The sequence below is a fragment of the Schistocerca serialis genome, chromosome 2 (genome assembly GCF_023864345.2).
Source record: "Schistocerca serialis cubense isolate TAMUIC-IGC-003099 chromosome 2, iqSchSeri2.2, whole genome shotgun sequence".
NCBI classification, from domain to species: Eukaryota; Metazoa; Arthropoda; class Insecta; order Orthoptera; family Acrididae; genus Schistocerca; species Schistocerca serialis.
The window spans coordinates 539,299,757-539,322,373 of record NC_064639.1 but is presented as its reverse complement, the minus strand read 5'-3'; the positions used below and the strand labels follow the sequence as shown (position 1 = coordinate 539,322,373).

At 44.9% G+C, this 22,617-nt stretch overlaps 1 protein-coding gene across 1 annotated transcript in view; it reads left to right on the top strand.

Moving 5' to 3' along the window:
- Positions 1-310: 310 nt before the first annotated feature.
- The window catches only part of LOC126456186 (sperm flagellar protein 2-like), a 189,656-nt gene continuing 167,349 nt past the window's right edge, over positions 311-22,617 (top strand). The window contains exon 1 of the mRNA XM_050091940.1: positions 311-517. Within this exon, the coding sequence (XP_049947897.1) occupies positions 311-517 (207 nt within the window). The remainder of the gene's footprint in view (positions 518-22,617) is intronic.

Genomic DNA, 22,617 nt, shown 5'->3' with positions numbered 1-22,617 from the left:
GTTTCCACATTTACACCCCTACCTCTATATTTTTCGTTTATTTTTGGAGGATTTGGGGGTTACAATATTCAGTCTCCCTGCGACAACCCTGTATTCACTAATCCCCGATACGTTTTGATGCTCGTTATTACCTCAGGATTATTTGTTGCTAAGAGTTCTATTCGACTTGTCTTCGGTAACGCCAAAAGTGAAGATATCACCCCTTCTGACGCGGGTAAAGAGCTAGACCAGTATTGTGAAGATGCCTGTGTTTGAGTAGCGTTCCGGGAGGGGCCGATAGAGTCCTCTGGTGTCGGTGGCAGGAGCGGCGATGGGCGAGATACTGCAGCGGTGGGTGTGGCGGCGGCTGGGCGTGGCTGTGGACAAGGATCCGGCGCTGTTCGCGCGCCAGGTGGCCGACGGCGTGCTGCTCGCGGACCTGCTGCAGGCTTACGGCGTGCTGGGCCACGAGGCGCACTCCTGCGTCTCCCCAGTCACTGACCCGCGGCTGCGCCTCAGCAACCTGCGCTTCCTCAAGGTCGGCTCACTTCCACCACCACTGTACTCCGTTCATCATAAGAACAAACCCGAATGAAAACATTACGCCGTGTATTCTTCCGCGTTTGCTTGAATCTCATTGGATTTCGTTTCACGTGGAGCGGAAGCCGAGTTGTGACCAGTACAGTCAAGTACGATCATAGGGGTACGTTTTATACTGTGTTACAGCCACATAGATTGAGCGATAATGTGCGGGACAACAGCTTTACTGCCGACCGGTGTGGCCGAGCGGTTCTAGGCTCTATAGTCTGGAACCGCGCGACCGCTACGTCGCAGGTTCGAATCCTGCCTCGGGCACGGATGTGTGTGATGTCCTTAGGTTAGTTAGGTTTAAGTAGTTATAAGTTCTAGGGGACTGATGACCTCAGATATTAAGTCCCATAGTGCTCAGCCATTTGAACCATTTGAACAGCTTTGCCGGCGCGTTAAACTTGGACTGCACTGGCCAGCCAGAGGTCCAACTAGCCTGCACTGACGTGAGCGTTGCAGTTCAGACGGAAAAAGAGACGGGCAAAGAAACAAAGGATGAAATAATATTTGAAATTACAATGAAATCCATCCACGCTCTATCCATCTGGTTTTTTTTGTTCGTTATAGTTCATAGTTCGTTGAGTTTGGTTTGGGCGGACGTCACAAGACATCCGTTCAAGATTCTTTGACTCAGTTTTTTATTACAGAGAGCACGCAGCCCTCTGACCGAACACTAGCTACTGTGCCCATTATACTCATCACTAGTGGCTTTTTGCGATTCCCGTAAGTGTTCGGGCACTGTTTGTATATCCGCAGAGAAGAAGATGGTCAAATGGCCGGTGAGCTTTAACTATATATAGTTAAAGAAAGAACAGATACCATCTTCATATATATATGCGGATGCACAAACAGTGCCCGAACTCTTACGGGAATCGGTAAAACGCCGGGAGTAAGGGAGTAATGGGTATAATGGGCAGGGGCACTATGGATATAGTGCTGACAGTAAGTTGGGAATGTGGGTCCCACGGGAGGCGTGCCAGAGATAAGTCCCTGCAGGCGCACTATACTCTGTCTCTTCGGTGGCTCAGATGGATAGTGCGTCTGCCATGTAAGCAGGAGATCCCGGGTTCGAGTCCCGGTCGGGGTACACATTTTCAACTGTCCCCATTGACTTATATCAACTCCTGTATGCAGCTTGGGGTATTCATTTCATTGTAATTTCATGTCCGAAAGAACAGATACCACCTTCATATATAAATAATATTTGGCAAAACTGCAGCACTGCCGCGTGCTTCTTAGATGACCAGACGGAAAGTATAAAATACTCGCGTTCTCACCTGACATAGTATTCTGTTTACAAACACAGGGCAATTTTTCTGATCGAGCTATGTGTGACGCAAAAGCATAAGCAGGGATTTCACCGCACTGTTGAATACTGATGCCACTGAAGCTATTAATTACAGTCAGTGGTCTGGTAACCTCTTTGCTCCTTCCTTATCAGAATCCGAGAAATACATTTCAGTACTGGAACTGTCATCTGCTACGTTGATAACGAGTCGATCAACAACAGAATCCACAAAGCCACCCATCGGCCGCATTTTCTCCTCTTCTTTTATGACGTGGCATCCTATATCCTGCCAACGTTCGGACATGGGAAAAAGCTGGGTGGGTTAGTTCCAGTACGTCTGGCAGCTTAACAGCCTTGTTATTTCTATTAACAGCCTTGTTATTTCTAGGGCCAAATCCCCTTAACTTGACTCCAGATCAGTTCTGTTGGGTTTATATTGTAATGGTACAGTGGCAAACGTAAAAATGCAGCACTTTTATGGTGCGCTCGATGCTGTGGAAATGATTGTTTTTCATGTTTCTACGAAATATATCTACATTCGTGGTATAAAACAATGGACATAGTCCAAATACAGAGTATTTAGTTTTAATTTTTGCCTTAAAAATTTAATTGTTATGTTTTCTTAATTTTAGCAACTTTTAATAAAAAGTCTTTCATAAAATATCAATAACTGAGACATTATATTTCAAATAAAAACAGGAATTTCGCGTGCAATATGTAATTACATAACTTGACTAGAAGAAGGGATCGGTTGGTAGGACACGTTCTAAGGCATCAAGAATCACCAATTTAGTATTGGAGGGCAGCATGGAGGGTAAAAATCGTAGAGGGAGACCAAGAGAAAATACACTAAGCAGATTTAGAGGGATGTAGGTTGCAGTATGTATTTGGAGATGAAGAAGATTGCACAGGATAGAGTAGCATGGAGAGCTGCATCAAACCAGTCTCTGGACTGGAGAACACAACAACAACATGTGATTATAAACAAGAAGACGTGCATTATTCATAAAAAACGATGATGAAAGTTACAATTACGAGATGTAGGTAATTTAAATTGAACGACAAAAAAATTGACTCGGGTGAGACGAATCAGCGAAGCATTTACTGATTTGTGTATCAAACTGCTACGCTACCCATTCCGCTATACACGAATATGCACTGGCGTCTAAACTGTATTTAATACATTCCATCGGAAAAATTCAGAGCCGATTATCTCTGTAAATTTATGACAAACATTAAGAACAACCAATTTCTCGGCACTTTTTAACCGTGTTCCACTACGGAACAGGAAGTAGCCTCAGTCATTTTCATACTGCGTATTTCACAGCGCGACAATCAGAGCACAACAGTGCAGAGGCTGTGACTATACACGATTTTTGGAATACAAACTACATAACTAAAGCGTGATTAAGAAAAACGTTGGTGGCTGCTAATACATTTGAATATCTTATAGTTTCGTTTAGCGTAACTTAGTAATAATATGTTTAATTCAAAAGTAAGACCTACTTCCAAGGGCGCAACACCTGTGTACGTGTGCTACGGCTTTTGGCCAATCTTCGCGTTTATGTTTATTTACATAGGTTTATTCTTATGATGAACAGAGTAGTAGCACAGTTTGGTCGAGTGATTCTAGGCGCTTCAGTCCGAAACTACGCGGCTGCTACGGTCGCAGGTTAGAATTCTGCCTGGGCCATGGATGTGTATGAGGTCCTTAGGTTAGTTAGGTTTAAATAGTTCTACATCTGGGGGACCGATGACCTCAGATGTTAAGTCCCATAGTGCTTAAAGCCATTTGAAGCATAGTTTGGAGGCAGCCACCTTAATCGTCACAAACAGTTCATATACCCTGTTTACATTGGGCTCCCAAAGCCGCATTTCATAAATAAATTCCCCAATACCGCTTCTGGGTGGTCATGTAAACACTTCAAAATCAATTCTGGAAATACTCTTGTGGTTGCCTGTTCCAATTCCGCAATCGATTTTCGCTCCCATGTAAACGCAACGGGTTGTGAAATGTGCTTGGGCTATCAGGTTTCGTCTTGTTTCTAAAAAAATTCAGCTAATAAGGACGGAGTGGCTTTTTGTACAGTGGAGAATAAGAAGAAATATTAGACTGAAGCTGTTTATATCTCGTCTAATTATAGGGAAATACAGAGTGTCCTGACTAAATCATAAACGTAATAGCTGTTTTCCAGGCGCCGTATTTAACTGGGCTAGCAAACCCGCTTCAGACCTAAACATGTAAACATGACAGCGAAAAACGGTTTCCGAAACTCGGTTTTTGTCTTTCGAAAGATATGTCGCATGTAAATGCAGTGACCCACACATGGAATCATAACAGACGCGACAAAAAGCACGCCACAATTTGATTGATTCTCATTGCCAAACCTAACAATTGTGGGATCATGGTCGCTTCTCTCGTAACAAACTTTTTCTTCTGCTGCATATCCATTAATGGATGTTGGCGACCACATGTTAAATCTTTCTTCCGTGAACCGCAGATGTAATAGCTGGTCTACACGTCATAGTCCTGTCCACTGCTTTATACGAGATGCGACAATAAAGTAATGAGACTGATTTTCTTTGCAAGATGTGGCAACCCTTCAGGCTTGCGTAGGCACAATATCTTTGACCTTGGTCTATAAGCTGCTTCTAGTCCAAGCAGTGCATCGATGCAACAGCTCAGTCGTGAGTTGTGCTGTAAAAGTTAAAAAGTGTTTGTGTCTCTCGTCACAGAAATGGAACCGCATAATATTGCACAACTGTATTCCATTTCTTTTTGCGTTAAATTGGGTGAAAACGTGATGACAACTTACAGTCAGCTTCAGAAGGCTTTTGGAGAGGAGGTTATGTCAAGAGCTCAAGTTTTTCCCTCGCATAAAATGCAGCCAATCTGTTAGAGCAAACGGAAATCAATCCAGAATTGATGAGCCGTGTTATCACTGGTGATGAAAGTCGGTTTTTTCAATACAATCCAGAGACAAAACGCCAAAGTTCGCAATGGTGCTCAGAGGGATCACCCAGACCAAAAAACGCTCACATGTCAAAGTCAAAAGTGAAATGCATGCTTGTGTGCGTCTTTGATTCCAAGGAAATTGTTCATAAAGAGTGGGTGTCTCATGGACAAACAGTTAACCAATATTACTACAAAGAAATTTTAGAAAGACTTCCTAAAAGAGTTCTTTGTCTTCTGGTAAACCTTCCGGGATGTAAGGTCGTGGTCCATGAAACTCTTCAGCTCCTTCTGGTAAGAGTTTCATGGACCACGACCTTACATCCCGGAAGGTTTACCAGAAGATATGTCATCCGGTCGTGAAAGCCTTCATACTAAGAGTTCTTTGTGTCTGTCCCAACATTGCTGATAATGGGATTCTGCATCACAATAATGCGACATCCCATACTGCTCCGTCAGTACAGCAATTATTAACCTCCAAACAAATTTCAGTACTACCACAGCCACCTTGTTCACCGGATATCGCTCCGTGCGACATTTTTCTATTTCCAAGAGTCAAAACGGCGGTCAAGGGACGCCATTTTCAAACAACACAAGACGTCCAAAAAGCTGTGACGATGGTCTTGGAGGATATTACGGAAGATGAGTTCCAGAAATGTTACCATCAGTGGCAGAAACGCTGGAAAAAGTGTGTGCAATCAGAAGGGAACTACTTTGAAGGAGACAGCACTAAACTTGACTATGACAGTAAGCAACATTTTTTTTGCACATCAGTCTCATTACTTTATTGTCGCATCTCATATTGTCCAACCAGGATGTTCTTCTTCGCCCTTACCTTCTTTTTCCTTCAATCTTCCCTTCTACTATTAACTGCAGAAGCATATATTTGGTGTTCCGTACTATATGTCCTAGGTATGCAGTCTTTCTTCTTTTAAGCACTGTCAACATTTCTCGCTGCACGTTCATTCGTTCCAGTATTTCTGTGCTGGTTATTCTTGCAGTCCACGGTATTTTAAGCATTCTGCAATAAATCCACATTTCAAAGACCTCTAACTTCTTCGTTGTTGTCATTTTAGTGTCCATCCTTCGGAACCATATAGAAGCTCGGACCAGATGTAGCATTTTACAAATCGGACTCTAAGGTTTAGGTCTAGGGCTGTGCTTGTAAGAATATTCTTAAATTTTATGAAGGCGTTTCGAGCGTTCTCTATGCGACGTTGTATTTCCAAGTCTGTTCGACAGTCTTCACAAAGCCAGGTTCCGAGGTATTTAAACTTGTTGACTCTTTGTATCACAGACCCTTGAAATCGTAGATTTGCATCTTTAAATGAGTCGGACTTTCGTGTGACAATCATAAAATTAGTCTTTTTGATGTTAATATTCAGACCTAGAGTACTGCTTTAATCTCCTACTATGTTGACGAGTTGTTGAAGAACATCTAAATTATCAGCTATCAGTACAGCGTCATCAGCATATCGAATGTTGTTGATATACACTCCGTTAGCCTTTATGCCATTTTCTACATCATCAAGTGCCTCCTGGAAAATACTCTCAGAGTATAAGTTAAATAACAGGGGTGACAGTATGCATCCTCGTCGGACTCCTCTACATATATTGACCAAATCTGTGACCTCATTATCAAATTTAACCTGCGCTGTCTGATTCCAGTATAAATTCTCTATACAGTGGATATTTTTCTGATCTATATCAATTCTTTTCAGAATTTCCATGAGTTTATGATGTACTCTATCGAGTGCTTTCTCGTAGTCAATGAAACATAGGCCTACATTTTTACCCAGATCATAGCAGTTTTGTTCTAGAACTTGTAGTGCGGCCATTACTTCTCTTGTACCTAAACCTTTTCTAAATCCAAACTGTGTCTCACTAATGAATTTCTCACATTTTTCCTATAGCCTTTGATGGACGACTCTCAGAAATATTTTCAGAGAATGATTCATAAGACTAATGAGTCTGTGATTTCTCGCATGAAAGTTGATAATAGCCTTTCGGAAGGATAATGACCAGTGTCGTAAATTTTGTTAAACAGTTTGTGTAAGACTTTGATGCCTTCTTCATCAAGGAGTTTAATAAGTTCGATTGAATTTCATCAGACCGTGTGATTTTATTTGTTTTTGAGTGTTTGATAGCTTTCTCGATTTCTTCTTTCATAGTTGGATGTCCTGTTAAAATGTTGTTCCTAGAAATCTCAACATTTAGTCTAACATCTGAAAAGAGGTTCTTAGGGTAGTCTTCCCATATCTCTTCCTTCTCAGTGGTATCTAGAACTATTTTATTATTTTTGTTGGTTAATAAGGAGATGTTTTTGCTTCTATATATCCTAGCAGTTTCTTTTAACTTTTTATGTAAGTTAAAATCGTCATGTGAAGCTAGCAAGCTGTCAATTTCTTCACATTCATGTTGTAGCCATTCGCTGCTCTAATCTTTGATTGTATGAGTTTCTGGGTATTATTGTACTTAGTTTGATCTAACTGGGCTTTATATCTTCACCGTTCATCCATCAATGAAAGAATTTCATCAGTCATTCATTTCTATTTCTATTTTAGATCTCTTGTTTTATAGCCTATTTTTTCTCGAGCAGTGGTTAGCATAATATTTTTCAGCTCTTCCCATACTCTGGTACTGTTTTCTTGGCCAATCAGAGGTTTCATTGTCACTATTATATTGATGATGTCCTTGCTAACTTCACTTCTTAGTTCAGACTGTTTGAGTTTCTCGTAAACAATCTTCCTTTGTTGAGTTCGTTTTTTGTGTTTTACAGGTTTTGTTTTTAGAGAAACTACTAGTAGCATATGGTGAGATGGAACATCTGCTCAAGGATAAGGGGATGCTCTTGTAACTGAAGTTCCAAAACGCTTATTAATTAAACTATAGCCAATATGGTTACGGACTATATTGTCTTTGTTGTCAGCTGGAGATTTCCATGTATAACGTCGTCGTTGTGGTAATCTGAACGATGTATTAGTGACATTCATGTTTTCTTCTTGGCAGAATTGTAACAGACGATCACCTCTCTCGTTTCGTGTTCCTAAACCAAAAGGACCTACGAGGTCCTCATTTCCTAGCTTGGCATTTAAATCTCCCATTATTATATTAATTTCGTAATGTTTTGTAAGGGCAAAGACTTCTTTGACTTGGACATAGAAAGCGTCCACTTCTTGTTCATCTGCATCTGCAGTTGGTGCATATACTTGAATAATGTTGAGGTTAACTGGTTTGGCACTGATTTTCAACAAGGCAACCCTATCGTAAAGTGACAAAAAATCCGTAAAGCTCTTGGAATAGCGCTCTGAGACAATAACGCACGCTACTCTTCTATGGTTTCGGTCCTGATTCCCAGAATAAAACAGTGAACATCCAGCTGTAGAACACATTCCACTGTCAGGCCACCATGTTTCTGCTATACGAAGTACATCAATACTTAGTTGTGTCATTTCTTGGATAACATTTGCTAATTTTTCTGCTTCATATATACACTCCTGGAAATTGAAATAAGAACACCGTGAATTCATTGTCCCAGGAAGGGGAAACTTTATTGACACATTCCTGGGGTCAGATACATCACATGATCACACTGACAGAACCACAGGCACATAGACACAGGCAACAGAGCATGCACAATGTCGGCTCTAGTACAGTGTATATCCACCTTTCGCAGCAATGCAGGCTGCTATTCTCCCATGGAGACGATCGTAGAGATGCTGGATGTAGTCCTGTGGAACGGCTTGCCATGCCATTTCCACCTGGCGCCTCAGTTGGACCAGCGTTCGTGCTGGACGTGCAGACCGCGTGAGACGACGCTTCATCCAGTCCCAAACATGCTCAATGGGGGACAGATCCGGAGATCTTGCTGGCCAGGGTAGTTGACTTACACCTTCTAGAGCACGTTGGGTGGCACGGGATACATGCGGACGTGCATTGTCCTGTTGGAACAGCAAGTTCCCTTGCCGGTCTAGGAATGGTAGAACGATGGGTTCGATGACGGTTTGGATGTACCGTGCACTATTCAGTGTCCCCTCGACGATCACCAGTGGTGTACGGCCAGTGTAGGAGATCGCTCCCCACACCATGATGCTGGGTGTTGGCCCTGTGTGCCTCGGTCGTATGCAGTCCTGATTGTGGCGCTCACCTGCACGGCGCCAAACACGCATACGACCATCATTGGCACCAAGGCAGAAGCGACTCTCATCGCTGAAGACGACACATCTCCATTCGTCCCTCCATTCACGCCTGTCGCGACACCACTGGAGGCGGGCTGCACGATGTTGGGGCGTGAGCGGAAGACGGCGTAACGGTGTGCGGGACCGTAGCCCAGCTTCATGGAGACGGTTGCGAATGGTCCTCGCCGATACTCCAGGAGCAACAGTGTCCCTAATTTGCTGGGAAGTGGCGGTGCGGTCCCCTACGGCACTGCGTAGGATCCTACGGTCTTGGCGTGCATCCGTGCGTCGCTGCGGTCCGGTCCCAGGTCGACGGGCACGTGCACCTTCCGCCGACCACTGGCGACAACATTGATGTACTGTGGAGACCTCACGCCCCACGTGTTGAGCAATTCGGCGGTACGTCCACCCGGCGTCCCGCATGCCCACTATACGCCCTCGCTCAAAGTCCGTCAACTGCACATACGGTTCACGTCCACGCTGTCGCGGCATGCTACCAGTGTTAAAGACTGCGATGGAGCTCTGTATGCCACGGCAAACTGGCTGACACTGACGGAGGTGGTGCACATATACTGCGCAGCTAGCGCCATTCGACGACCAACACCGCGGTTCCTGGTGTGTCCGCTGTGCCGTGCGTGTGATCATTGCTTGTACAGCCCTCTCGCAGTGTCCGGAGCAAGTATGGTGGGTCTGACACACCGGTGTCAATGTGTTCTTTTTCCATTTCCAGGAGTGTACTTCGAACATTCCATGTCCCAGTATTAATTTTCTTCCTTGTGTTCATCCTTAACGTGGGTCCATTTAGAACTGTTCCCCCTGGAGATCCAACTGGGGAACTATTTAAAACTCCAGAACATTTAGAAATGAATGCATCCATCCATGTTGTTCACTAGGAATTATGTCGGGGTGGTATCCCGTTGCCTTCCCTCAAAATGGTAGCCGCTCCTAACATGCAGACAGATGCTATTAGCAGCCGCCCACTGTGGATCAGACGCAACTGAGCCTGTTGGTCCGCCAGAAGTATTTGATTTCCCACCTACCACCCATATCTGGGAGGCATTCCCCTATCCACCACGCGTGGACTCTCCATCTAGGGGTTACAGGCTCCCCCGAGGGTGTAGCAAACTGAACTGGTTAAATCTTTACGGCTCCTACAAGCTTATCGCTTCTCTTATTAGTAACACACTTGAGGCTGGTCACTATATTAACAGAAATGCCAACTACACCTAGCACATTTGAAGAGTGGAACGAAAAACTTCCCAAGTGCCATTTTTTTTATAAAACGTGTTTTGAGACCATTGTTTTCTCTGTATTATGCTCCACGTCCATGTTCTAAGCTTCAAATCATGGAGAAAATGTGTGAAACATGGATTACTAGAGGGCACATGGACTTTGTGCTAAGCAGTGATTACCAGTAGAGTTCCAAGTGCCATGCATCAGGATCTCTACCATTTAGCCTGGGATGGTTTGAAGAGACAATAAAAGTTTTAGATGATTGGGCACAGCTTTTTGAGCTGCGACAGAGATTTTGCAGTGATAGAGAAAAGAGGAAAGGTAAGAAAGGCTTTGTCTGAGCAAGGTTTACACAAGGCTATTGAATCAGTTAAAGTTATAAACACTTTCCGTGTAATTTCAATGCATGGCAGCCGACTTGTTTGATTCTAAAGATGCTGCTGAAACGTTGTTGCCAATGCAGGCTTGTAAGATCCCCAAATATAGTGTCTTATACCCATCTACCTCAAAATAGTTTAATAAGCCACGGCTGCAAAATGCTAACACGAATTCGTTACAGACGAATGGAAAAACTGGTACAAGCCGACCTCGGGGAAGATCAGTTTGGATTCCGTAGAAATGTTGGAACACGTGAGGCAATACTAACCCTACGACTTATCTTAGAAAATAGATTTAGGAAAGGCAAACTTACGTTCCTAGCATTTGTAGATTTAGAGAAAGCTTTTGACGATGTTGACTGGAATACTTTCTTTCATATTCTGAAGGTAATTGGGGTCAAATACAGGGAGCAAAAGGCTCTTTACAATTTGGACAGAAACCAGATGACAGTCATAAGAGTCGAGGGGCATGAAAGGGAAGCAGTGGTTGGGAAGGGAGTGAGACAGAGTTGTAGCCTATGACCAATGTTATTCAATCTGTATATTGAGCAAGCACTAAAGGAAACAAAAGAAAAATTCGGAGTACGAATTAAAATCCATGGAGAAGAAATAAAAACTTTGAGGTTTGCCGATGACACTGTAATTCTGTCAGAGACAGCAAAGGACCAGGAAGAGCAGCTGAACGGAATGGACAGTGTCTTGAAAGGAGGATATAAGATGAACATCAACAAAAGCAAAACGAGGATAATGGAATGTAGTCGAATTAAGTCGGGTGATGCTGAGGGTATTAGATTAGGAAATGAGACGCTTAAAGTAGTAAAGGAGTTTTGCTTTTTGGGGAGCAAATTAATTGATGATGGTCGAAGTAGAGAGGATATAAAATGTAGACTGGCAATGGCAAGGAAAGCGTTTCTGAAGAAGAGAAATTTGTTAAGATCGAGTACAAATTTAAGTGTCAGGAAGTGTTTCTGAAAGTATTTGTATGGAGTGTGGCCATGTATGGAAGTGAAAGATGGACGATAAATAGTTTAGACAAGAAGAGAATAGAAGCTTTCGAAATGTGGCGCTACAGAAGAATGCTGAAGGTAGATGGGTAGATCACATAACTAATGAGGAGGTATTGAATAAAATTGGAGAGAAGAGAAATTTGTGGCACAACTTGACTAGAAGAAGGGATCGCTTGGTAGGACATATTTTGAGGCATCAAGGGATCACCAGATTAGTATTGGAGGGCAGCGTGGAGGGTAAAAATCGTAGAGGGAGACCAAGAGATGAATACACTAAACAGATTCAGAAGGATGTAGGTTGCAGTAGGTACTGGGAGATGAAGAAGCTTGCACAGGATAGAGTAGCATGGAGAGCTGCATCAAACCAGTCTCTAGACTGAAGACCACAACAACCTCAAATAGCTACATAAAAATTCTCATGCTCAAACATAAGAATGGACAAATGTCAATGTACTCAAGAGAGGAAAGAACATGGCAGATGCATGCCATGAAGCGCTTCATGTGAAAGACCAGGCATATTGAAATGCCTGATGACGATGTTGCCATTCTTCCTCAGCTGCACAGGATGTTTTACAGTAAACTTTCCAACATCTGAACCCAAGAATGGTGTTGCGTAAGAAACAGATGCCAATACTGAGAGATTTTTTCCCTGAATTGAAAAAAAAAATTGAATAGAAACATGAAACGGTTTTTGTTGAGTACAGTTCTTGTAGCTAAAATATTGCTAGTATGGTTTGGCAGTTGTATTGTGAAAAATAAACGTAATGCCTCTGTATTAATGGCATCTGAAATAAAAATTTGTTTATCTTTACTTAGAACCAGTCGGCTTCCTGGTCTGGCATTATATATATATACACTCCTGGAAATTGAAATGAGAACACCGTGAATTCATTGTCCCAGGAAGGGGAAACTTTATTGACACATTCCTGGGGTCAGATACATCACATGATCACACTGACAGAACCACAGGCACATAGACACAGGCAACAGAGCATGCACAATGTCGGCACTAGTACAGTGTATATCCACCTTTCGCAGCAATGCAGGCTGCTATTCTCCCATGGAGACGATCGTAGAGATGCTGGATGTAGTCCTGTGGAACGGCTTGCCATGCCATTTCCACCTGGCGCCTCAGTTGGACCACCGTTCGTGCTGGACGTGCAGACCGCGTGAGACGACGCTTCATCCAGTCCCAAACATGCTCAATGGGGGACAGATCCGGAGATCTTGCTGGCCAGGGTAGTTGACTTACACCTTCTAGAGCACGTTGGGTGGCACGGGATACATGCGGACGTGCTTTGTCCTGTTGGAACAGCAAGTTCCCTTGCCGGTCTAGGAATGGTAGAACGATGGGTTCGATGACGGTTTGGATGTACCGTGCACTATTCAGTGTCCCCTCGACGATCACCAGTGGTGTACGGCCAGTGTAGGAGATCGCTCCCCACACCATGATGCCGGGTGTTGGCCCTGTGTGCCTCGGTCGTATGCAGTCCTGATTGTGGCACTCACCTGCACAGCGCCAAACACGCATACGACCATCATTGGCACCAAGGCAGAAGCGACTCTCATCGCTGAAGACGACACGTCTCCATTCGTCCCTCCATTCACGCCTGTCGCGACACCACTGGAGGCGGGCTGCACGATGTTGGGGCGTGAGGGGAAGACGGCCTAACGGTGTGCGGGACCGTAGCCCAGCTTCATGGAGACGGTTGCGAATGGTCCTCGCCGATACCCCAGGAGCAACAGTGTCCCTAATTTGCTGGGAAGTGGCGGTGCGGTCCCCTACGGCACTGCGTAGGATCCTATGGTCTTGGTGTGCATCCGTGCGTCGCTGCGGTCCGGTCCCAGGTCGACGGGCACGTGCACCTTCCGCCGACCACTGGCGACAACATCGATGTACTGTGGAGACCTCACGCCCCACGTGTTGAGCAATTCGGCGGTATGTCCACCTGGCCTCCCGCATGCCCACTATACGCCCTCGCTCAAAGTCCGTCAACTGCACATCCGGTTCACGTCCACGCTGTCGCGGCATGCTACCAGAGTTAAAGACTGCGATGGAGGTCCGTATGCCACGGCAAACTGGCTGACACTGTCGGCGGCGGTGCACAAATGCTGCGCAGCTAGCGCCATTCGACGGCCAACACCGCGGTTCCTGGTGTGTCCGCTGTGCCGTGCGTGTGATCATTGCTTGTACAGCCCTCTCGCAGTGTCCGGAGCATGTATGGTGGGTCTGACACACCGGTGTCAATGTGTTCTTTTTTCCATTTCCAGGAGTGTATATATATATATATATATAAAGCCAACGGCCTTGCCGCAGTGGTAACACCGGTTCCCGTCAGATCACGAAAGTTAAGCGCCGTGGGGCTGGGCTAGCACTTGGATGGGTGACCATCCTGTCTATCGAGCGCTGTTGGCAAGCGGGATGCAATCAGCCCTTTTGAGGCAAACTTATGAGCTACTGATTGAGAAGTAGCGGCTCCGGTCTCGGAAACTGATATACAGCCGGGAGAGCGGTGTGCTGACCACATGCCCCTCCGTATCCGCATCCAGTGACGCCTTTTCGGGAGGAGTTAAGTTTAGTTTAGGTTTTGGATACAAGTAAGTTATGTCCAAATGAGGTAGATAGTTTTTTTAATTCTCCTGGCGTGTATGAGGTCTGGCCCTTTGCATTTCCACTCGTCATTTGTCTGAATGATAACAGTCTGCCACACTAGATGATACTGGATGGATTAAAATATCCCTTTTCTAACATTCTGTCATTCCAGCAATATGGAGACTGGGGGTAGAAGAACACAGGACAAAAAATTAATTATCTCTAGAAGACATCTCGACAATACCGCTTAATATTACATGCTGGTTCCTGTTCATGGTAACCTGATTGAGTGATGTCAAATCGTGATACGAAAAAAAATCCTCAGAACATCACAGAGACATTTTCCGCCTGAACTGTACTCTTCACACATTGCTCTCATTCTGCTGTCGTGACGCTCGATGCCTCGTATTATTTGAAAAAGACACAAAATCGCGACTCTTCGGACCACGCTACACGCCCCCAATTACTGCTGTCCAGTTTCTATGTTGATTGGACCAATGAGGACGTGCAGGTCTATGTACTGCTCTGTGCAATGGTCTTCTCTGAGGTACCCGATTCCAAGTGCATTGCATAACGTTCCATTCGCAATGTTCACTCGAAAACTGGAGATGGACCTACATACAGTGACAGCAGGAATTTCAGTCGGGTTTGAAAGTGACTGTTACTGACAAGCCACAGCACTCATCTCCGGTCTCTGTCGCTTACGATCTTCTGACGACCACTATTCCTACGCCGTGTTACATCGCTGCGATTGATATACTGTTTCTTGTAGACAGACTGCAAAATCTGCGTTGATACTCCAATTAACTAGGCTTCTTCGTTCACGTGCGCTCATTAACGTATTCAGACATGATTGCGCACTTCTGTCACGTCTCCACGTCGACCCAGTGTACTGCACTGACACTATACACTCAGGTGACAAAAGTCATAGGCTCCCTCCTAATATCGTGTCGGGCCTCATTTTTCCCGGCGCAGAGCAGCCACTCGAAGTACACTACTGGCCATTAAAATTGCTACACCAGGAAGAAATGCAGATGATAAACGGGCATTTGTTGGACAAATATACTAGAACTGACATGTGATTACATTTTCACGCAGTTTGGGTGCATAGATCCTGAGAAATCAGTACCCAGAACAACCACCTCTGGCCGTAAAACGGCCTTGACACGCCTGGGCATTGAGTCAAACAGAGCTTGGATGGCGTGTACAGGTACAGCTGCCCATGCAGCTTCAACACGATACCACAGTTCATCAAGAGTAGTGACTGGCGTATTGTGACAAGCCAGTTGCTCGGCCACCATTGACCAAACGTTTTCAATTGGTGAGAGATCTGGAGAATGTGCTGGCCAGGGCAGCAGTCGAACATTTTCTGTATCCAGAAAGGCCCGTACAGGACCTGCGCCATGCGGTCGTGCATTATCCTGCTGAAATGTAGGGTTTCGCAGGGATCGAATGAGAGGTAGAGCCACGGGTCGTAACACACCTGAAATGTAACGTCCACTGTTCAAAGTGCCGTCAATGTGAAGAAGAGATGACTGAGACCTGTAACCAATGGCACCCCATACCATCACGCCGGGTGATACAACAGTATGGCGATGACGAATACATGCTTCCAATGCGCGTTTACCGCGATGTCGCCAAACACGGATGTGATCATCATGATGCTGTAAACAGAACCTGGATTCATCCGAAAAAATGACGTTTTGCCATTCGTGCACCCAGGTTCGTCGCTGAGTACACCATCGCAGGCGCTGCTGTGTGTAATGCAGTGTCAAAGGTAACCGCAGCTATGCTCTCCGAGCTGATAGTCCATGCTTCTTCAAACATCGTTGAACTGTTCGTGCAGATGGTTGTTGTCTTGCAAACGTCCCCATCTGTTGACTCAGGGATCGAGACGTGGCTGCACGATCCGTTACAGCCATGCAGATAAGATGCCTTTCGTCTCCACTGCTAGTGATACGAGGCCGTTGGGAACCAGCACGGCGTTCCGTATTACCCTCCTGAACCCACCGATTCCATATTCTGCTGTCATCGGATCTCGATCAACGCGAGCAGCAATGTTGCGATACGATAAACCGCAATCGCGACAGGCTACAATCCGACCTTTATCAAAGTCGGAAACGTGATGGTACGCATTGGCCTCCTTACACGAGGCATCACAACGTTTCTCCAGGCAACGCCGATCAACTGCTGTTTGTGTATGAGAAATCGGATGGAAACTTTCCTCATGTCAGCACGTTGTAGGTGTCGCCACCGGCGCCAACCTTGTGTGAATGCTCTGAAAAGCTAATCGTTTGCATATCATGGCATCTTCTTCCTGTCAGTTAAATTTCGCGTCTGTAGCACGTCATATTTGTGGTGTAGCAATTTTAATGGCGAGTAGTGTAGCATCGACTCAGCAAGTCGAAGGAGTCCCCTGCAGAAATACTGAGGGATGCTGCCTTCGTACCCTTCCACAATTGCGAAAGTGTCGTCGGTGCAGGATTTTGTGCACGAATTGACCTCTCGATTAGTCCAGAATGTTCTTCAAAACAATCACGTACAATTGTGGCCCAATGACATGGCGCATTGTCATCCGTAAAAATTCCATCACTGTTTGTGAACATGAAGTCAGTGAATGGCCGTGAATGTAGCCGAACATTACCATTTCAAGTCAATAATCAGTTCAGTTGGACCAGAGGACCCAGCCCATTCCATTTAAACACAGCCTACACCGTTATGGAGCCACTACCAGCTTGCAACAGTGCCTTGTTCACAACTTAGGTCCACAGCTTCGGGGGGGTCTGCGCCACATTCGAACCGTACCGTCATCATTTATGAACTCAGATCGGGACTCGTCTGAAGGCGACTGTTTTCCAGTCGTGTATGGTACAACCGGTATGGTCACGAGCCCAGCAGAGGCGCTGCAGGTGGTGTCATGCTGTTAACAAAGGCACACGCGTCGATCATCTACTGCCATAGCCCATTATGCCAGATTTCGCCGCACTATCCTAACGGATATGTTCGTCATACTTCCCACACCAATTTCTGCTGTTATTTCATGCACTGTTGCTTGTCTGTTAACACTGACAAGTCTATGCAAACACCGCTGCTCTCGGTCGTTAAGTGAAGGCCGTAGGTTACTGCATTGGCCGTGGTGAGATTTACGAGATGCATTCAAGTTCTAAGGCCTCCGATTTTTTTTCTCCGGACTGGAAAGAGATAGAAACATGCACATTATTTTAAAATGAGGCCGCGTTCATTGTCAATATGTCCCAGAGATGGCAGCACCGTACGGCAGATGGAATTTTACCGCCAGTGGCAGGAATGAGAACTGTTTTAAATACTTAAAATGGCGACGTTTTCCCTACTTGAACAGCGTGCAATCATTCGTTTTCTGAATTTGCGTGGTGTGAAACCAATTAAAATTCATCGACAGTTGAAGGAGACATGTGGTGATGGAGTTATGGATGTGTCGAAAGCGCGTTCGTGGGTGCGACAGTTTAATGAAGGCAGAACATCATGTGACAACAAACCGACACAACCTCGGGCTCGCACAAGCCGGTCTGACGACATGATCGAGAAAGTGGAGAGAATTGTTTTGGGGGATCGCCGAATGACTGTTGAACAGATCGCCTCCAGAGTTGGCATTTCTGTGGGTTCTGTGCACACAATCCCGCATGATGACCTGAAAATGCGAAAAGTGTCATCCAGGTGGGTGCCACGAATGCTGACGGACGACCACACGGCTGCCCGTGTGGCAGTTGCCAAGCAATGTTGACGCGCCACAACAGCATGAATGGGACTTTCTTTTCGTCGGTTGTGACAATGGATGAGACGTGGATGCCATTTTTCAATCCAGAAACAAAGCGCCAGTCAGCTCAATGGAAGCACACAGATTCACCGCCACCAAAAAAATTTCGGGTAACCGCCAGTGCTGAAAAAATGATGGTGTCCATGTTCTGGGACAGCCAGAGCGTAATCCTTACCCATTGCTTTCCAAAGGGCACTACGGTAACAGGTGCATCCTACGAAAATGTTTTGAAGAACAAATTCCTTCCTGCACTGCAACAAAAACGTCTGGGAAGGGCTGCGCGTGTGCTGTTTCACCAAGACAACGCACCCGCACATCGAGCTAACGTTACGCAACAGTTTCTTCGTGATAACAACTTTGAAGTGATTCCTCATGCTCCCTACTCACCTGACCTGGCTCCTAGTGACTTTTGGCTTTTTCCAACAATGAAAGACACTCTCTGTGGCCGCACATTCACCAGCCGTGCTGCTATTGCCTCAGCGATTTTCCAGTGGTCAAAGCAGACTCCTAAAGAAGCCTTCGCCGCTGCCATGGAATCCTGGCGTCAGCGTTGTGAAAAATGTGTACGTCAGCAGGGCGATTACGTCGAGAAGTACCGCCAGTTTCATCGATTTCGGGTGAGTAGTTAATTAGAAAAAAAATCGGAGGCCTTAGAACTTGAATGCACCTCGTAATGCCTGAAATTTTGTGTTCTCGGCACACTATTGACACTGCGGATCGCGAGATACTGAATTCCATAACGATTTCCGAAATGCAATGTCCCTTGCGTCTAGCTCCAACTACCACACCGCAATCAAAGCCTGTCAATTCCCGTCGTATGGCCGTAATCACGTCGGAAACCTTTTCTCGTGCATCACCTGAGTGCAAATTACAGCCCGGTCAATGCGCTGCCCTTTTATACCTTGTGTACGCGATACTACCGCCACCTGTTTATGTACCTATCGCTTTCCCATCACTTTTGTCACCTGAGTGTACAACGGTCATACACATACACTCTCTTCACTGGTTTGTCGCCCTGGGTAGCTACGTGGGCTGGGGGGGGGGGGGGCTTATCACGGTCCGCCCTGCTCCCCCGCCGGAGGTCCGAGTTCTCCCTCGGGCATGGGTGTCTGTGTTGTTCTTAGCGTAAGTTAGATTAAGTAGTGAGTAAGCGTAGGGACCGCTGACCTCAGCAGTTTGGTCGCAGAGGATCTTACCACAAATTTCCAAATTTTGTCACTGGTATGACGTCCGTTAGCAACAGAAGGTCACGGGAGCGCCTGGTACCAGTTATACGCCATCTAGAGCTCTCCATAGCGGCCGTTGTGCTTTTTTACGGTGTTGATTGATATTTTGTCGAGTGACCTTATGATCTGCCCTGCGATTTCTGTTGCATGGACGGAGAACACTGGTATTGGAGCATATGATATTGTTAGCTGGGACACTACAAGTTCGGCCACTTAATCCGAAAGTGTTTTCTTTCGCCGCGCAAAATGGCTCATATATGGTTGGTGAAGTTCAGAAATCAAACATGAATCCACAAAAGCAGCTCGATGCAACTCTAAAAAATTCTGGATAAAATCAACTTTGAAGTTTTCTGATTGTCTTTAACATGCTAAAGCAGGGTCGACATTTCTCGACAGGTCGTGTGACTGTATGACAGAATGATCGCCCACCATGTGTGGGACATGGATTCCTAGTCCTGCCAAAGTTTTAAACAAAGTTGCATGTTCCATGAATATTTCCATGAAGCGTAAACTACATAAGGATGTACAGAAATTTAATTTATAATGCTTTTTTTGTTCAAACGATCTTTTACGAAAAATCAGTAATTATTTATTTAAAAAAACAGCAGTTATATATCTGTTAATTTACATATATTTGATGAATTTTATGTTTAAATGACGTATGAATTCAAAATGAACGGGAGGAAACGAAAAAAATTACAACTGAAACGACATTCGAACCAGCGATTAGCAGTCCCGATCAATACTGACTTTTTTTCATCTTTAAGTTAAGCTTCACGGAATTGCTAGTAGAACATGCACATCTGTTTAAAAATTTGTATCAGCCGAGAATCGAACCTGTAACTCATACGTGGCACGCGATCGTTCTACTACACAGCCACCCGGTCTGTTGAGAAAAATCGGTCTTGCTTTCACGTATTAAATACGGTTGGAAAATTTGTCAGTCCATTTTGTCGAGAATTTTTTAGAGTTGCAACGCACTGTTTTGGGGAATAAAGATTTGAGTTCTGAACTTCACACACCATAAACATTAAAAATTACATAAATCAGATTGCTATGTGGTCCCTTAATGAGTGTTGTGCCTTAAGTGTATTTGTGTGTAATTGTATATGACTGTAATGGCTGTGTGTAAAGTGTGGTGTCATGTTTGTGTTATATAACTTTCAGAGAAGGAAGTAGGTGGCTCTAAGTGCTGAGACGTAGCAGTCCTCTGGATTAGCGCAACAAGGAGACACCACAAACTTGAGCTCACATTTTAAGGAGAAAAAATACACTAGAAAAATAACAGACCCAGCTATCGATCTCACGTGAAAAGTTGGGCCATAATTCCGGTAGTAAGCAGTTATGACCTCCTGAATGTGCAGATTTTAAACCTTCGCGTGCACCGCTTGTTGGTCCCTTGCTCCGACACACTCCCGCAGATTAGACACCGACTGCAAGTACTGTACAGAGGACTTACAACTACCGCTCTCCTATTCACGGGATGTTGAAGGCGAGGTCAAACTAGAGGGTGGGCAACATGTCTGCTGAACGTGTTTTAAAATCTTGTTCGAGAACACGCATAAAATACGCAATATGTCAACCTTACGCACATATTGGATATATACGAGGGGGGACCCAAAAGTAACCAGAATCGTAATGCTGCACATCGTGTACTTGTAGTGGCAGGTTGCGCCGCCAGAGGGTTGCAGTAGGAGCTCTGCTGAGTCATTCTGCCACGCTGCGTCACCCAACAGTGACAAGTGTGGTTTCTTTGGCGGTTCTTTGAGTGTGCGTACAGTGCAGATGTGACACGAGGAAGTGGCTAGTTCTTATGAACAATGTGCGGCAGTGAAGTTTTGTTTCTTGCTCGGCAAGAACGCAGCAGAAACTGTTGCAGTGATTCAGACAACCTACAAAGACCATGTTCTTAGTAAAACTCAAGTGAACGAATGGTTTTCTTGGTTTAAAAAGGGAGAAATGGTCGTTGAAGATCAGCCCCGTTCCAGTCGATCTTCAACTGCTCGAAGCGAAGACAACATCGACAAAATCCGTGATCTCATCAGTGATGATCAACGCAGGACAATCGACCAACTCGAGAACTTCTCCGGGTTGTCCTGGAGCTCAATTCAGTGCATCTTGACCATCGATTTGGGGATGCGAAGAGTGGCAGCAAAATTCGTGCCGAAGCTTCTTACCGGAGATCAAGGAGATTGTCGCGTTCAAGACTGTCTCGAAATGAAGGACGCGTTCAAAGATGATCCACATTTTTTCAACAAAATCATTACAGGTGATGAGTCATGGTGCTATGGGTACGATCCAGAAAGTAAACAACAGTCATCACAATGGAAATCACCTGGCTCACCTTGACCAAAAAAAGCTCGACAAGTGAAATCGAATGTGAAAACGATGTTGATCTGTTTTTTTGACATCAAAGGGATCGTACACTCTGAATTTGTCCCTGAAAACCAGACAGTAAATCAACAATTCTATTTGGAGGTTATAAAACGGCTTCGCAGAAGTTTGTCGCGAAAACGTCCGGCGTTGTGGGAGTCTGGCGTGTGGTTCCTGCATCACGAGAATGCTGCCGCGCCAATGACTCACAGCGTTCGCCAGTTTTTGGCCTCAACGAAAACGACTACCTTGACCCACGCTCCCTATTCGCCGAATTTAGCACCCTCGGACTTCTTCCTATTCCCGGGGATGAAAAGAGACTTGAGAGGGAAGCGTTTTGCGGATGTGGAAGACGTTAAACGCAATGTCATGAAAGTGCTAGCAGCTATCAAAGAGGACGAAGTTAAAAGGTGTTTCGAACACTGGAATGAGCGTTTGAACAAGTGTATTAATGCTAATGGAGAGTACTTCGAAGAAGATTAAGGTTGTATTTGAAAACAATAAAGTATATGCTTTCTAGAAAGAAATTCCGGTTATTTTTGGGTCCCCCCTCGTATATGGGATGTTGATAAAATAATGACACATCTATATTTTTTCCCAGAACTTTCGACGTATATCGGCGATATTTTTTCATCGAATATATCGATATACGGCTATCGGAACGGCAATGACGAGTGCCGATATTTTTGTTTTATATTATATTTTTTCTTAATTTCCTGTGACTATTTGAAACTGTTCTTGTAGTAAACCATAAATTTACTTTCACTGTGTGGAGGAATCTTACTACTTTTTGGTCTTCCATCGCGTCCAGTCTTTCTCTGAGTCTGTGTGAAGCAAATATGCAGTAGGTTGCACAAAGAAGAAGTCCGATTGCGTTTGGGGGGGGGGGGGGGGGGGTAGCGGTGTGATTGGAATGACAAGATTTCTGATGCGCACAAGTTTCGTTAAAAATAATTTTTAACGCAACTAGTGTTCCAATTCTTCACATCGGCATTCTTCAATAACAGTTGTTGAAAATGACAAGATCTT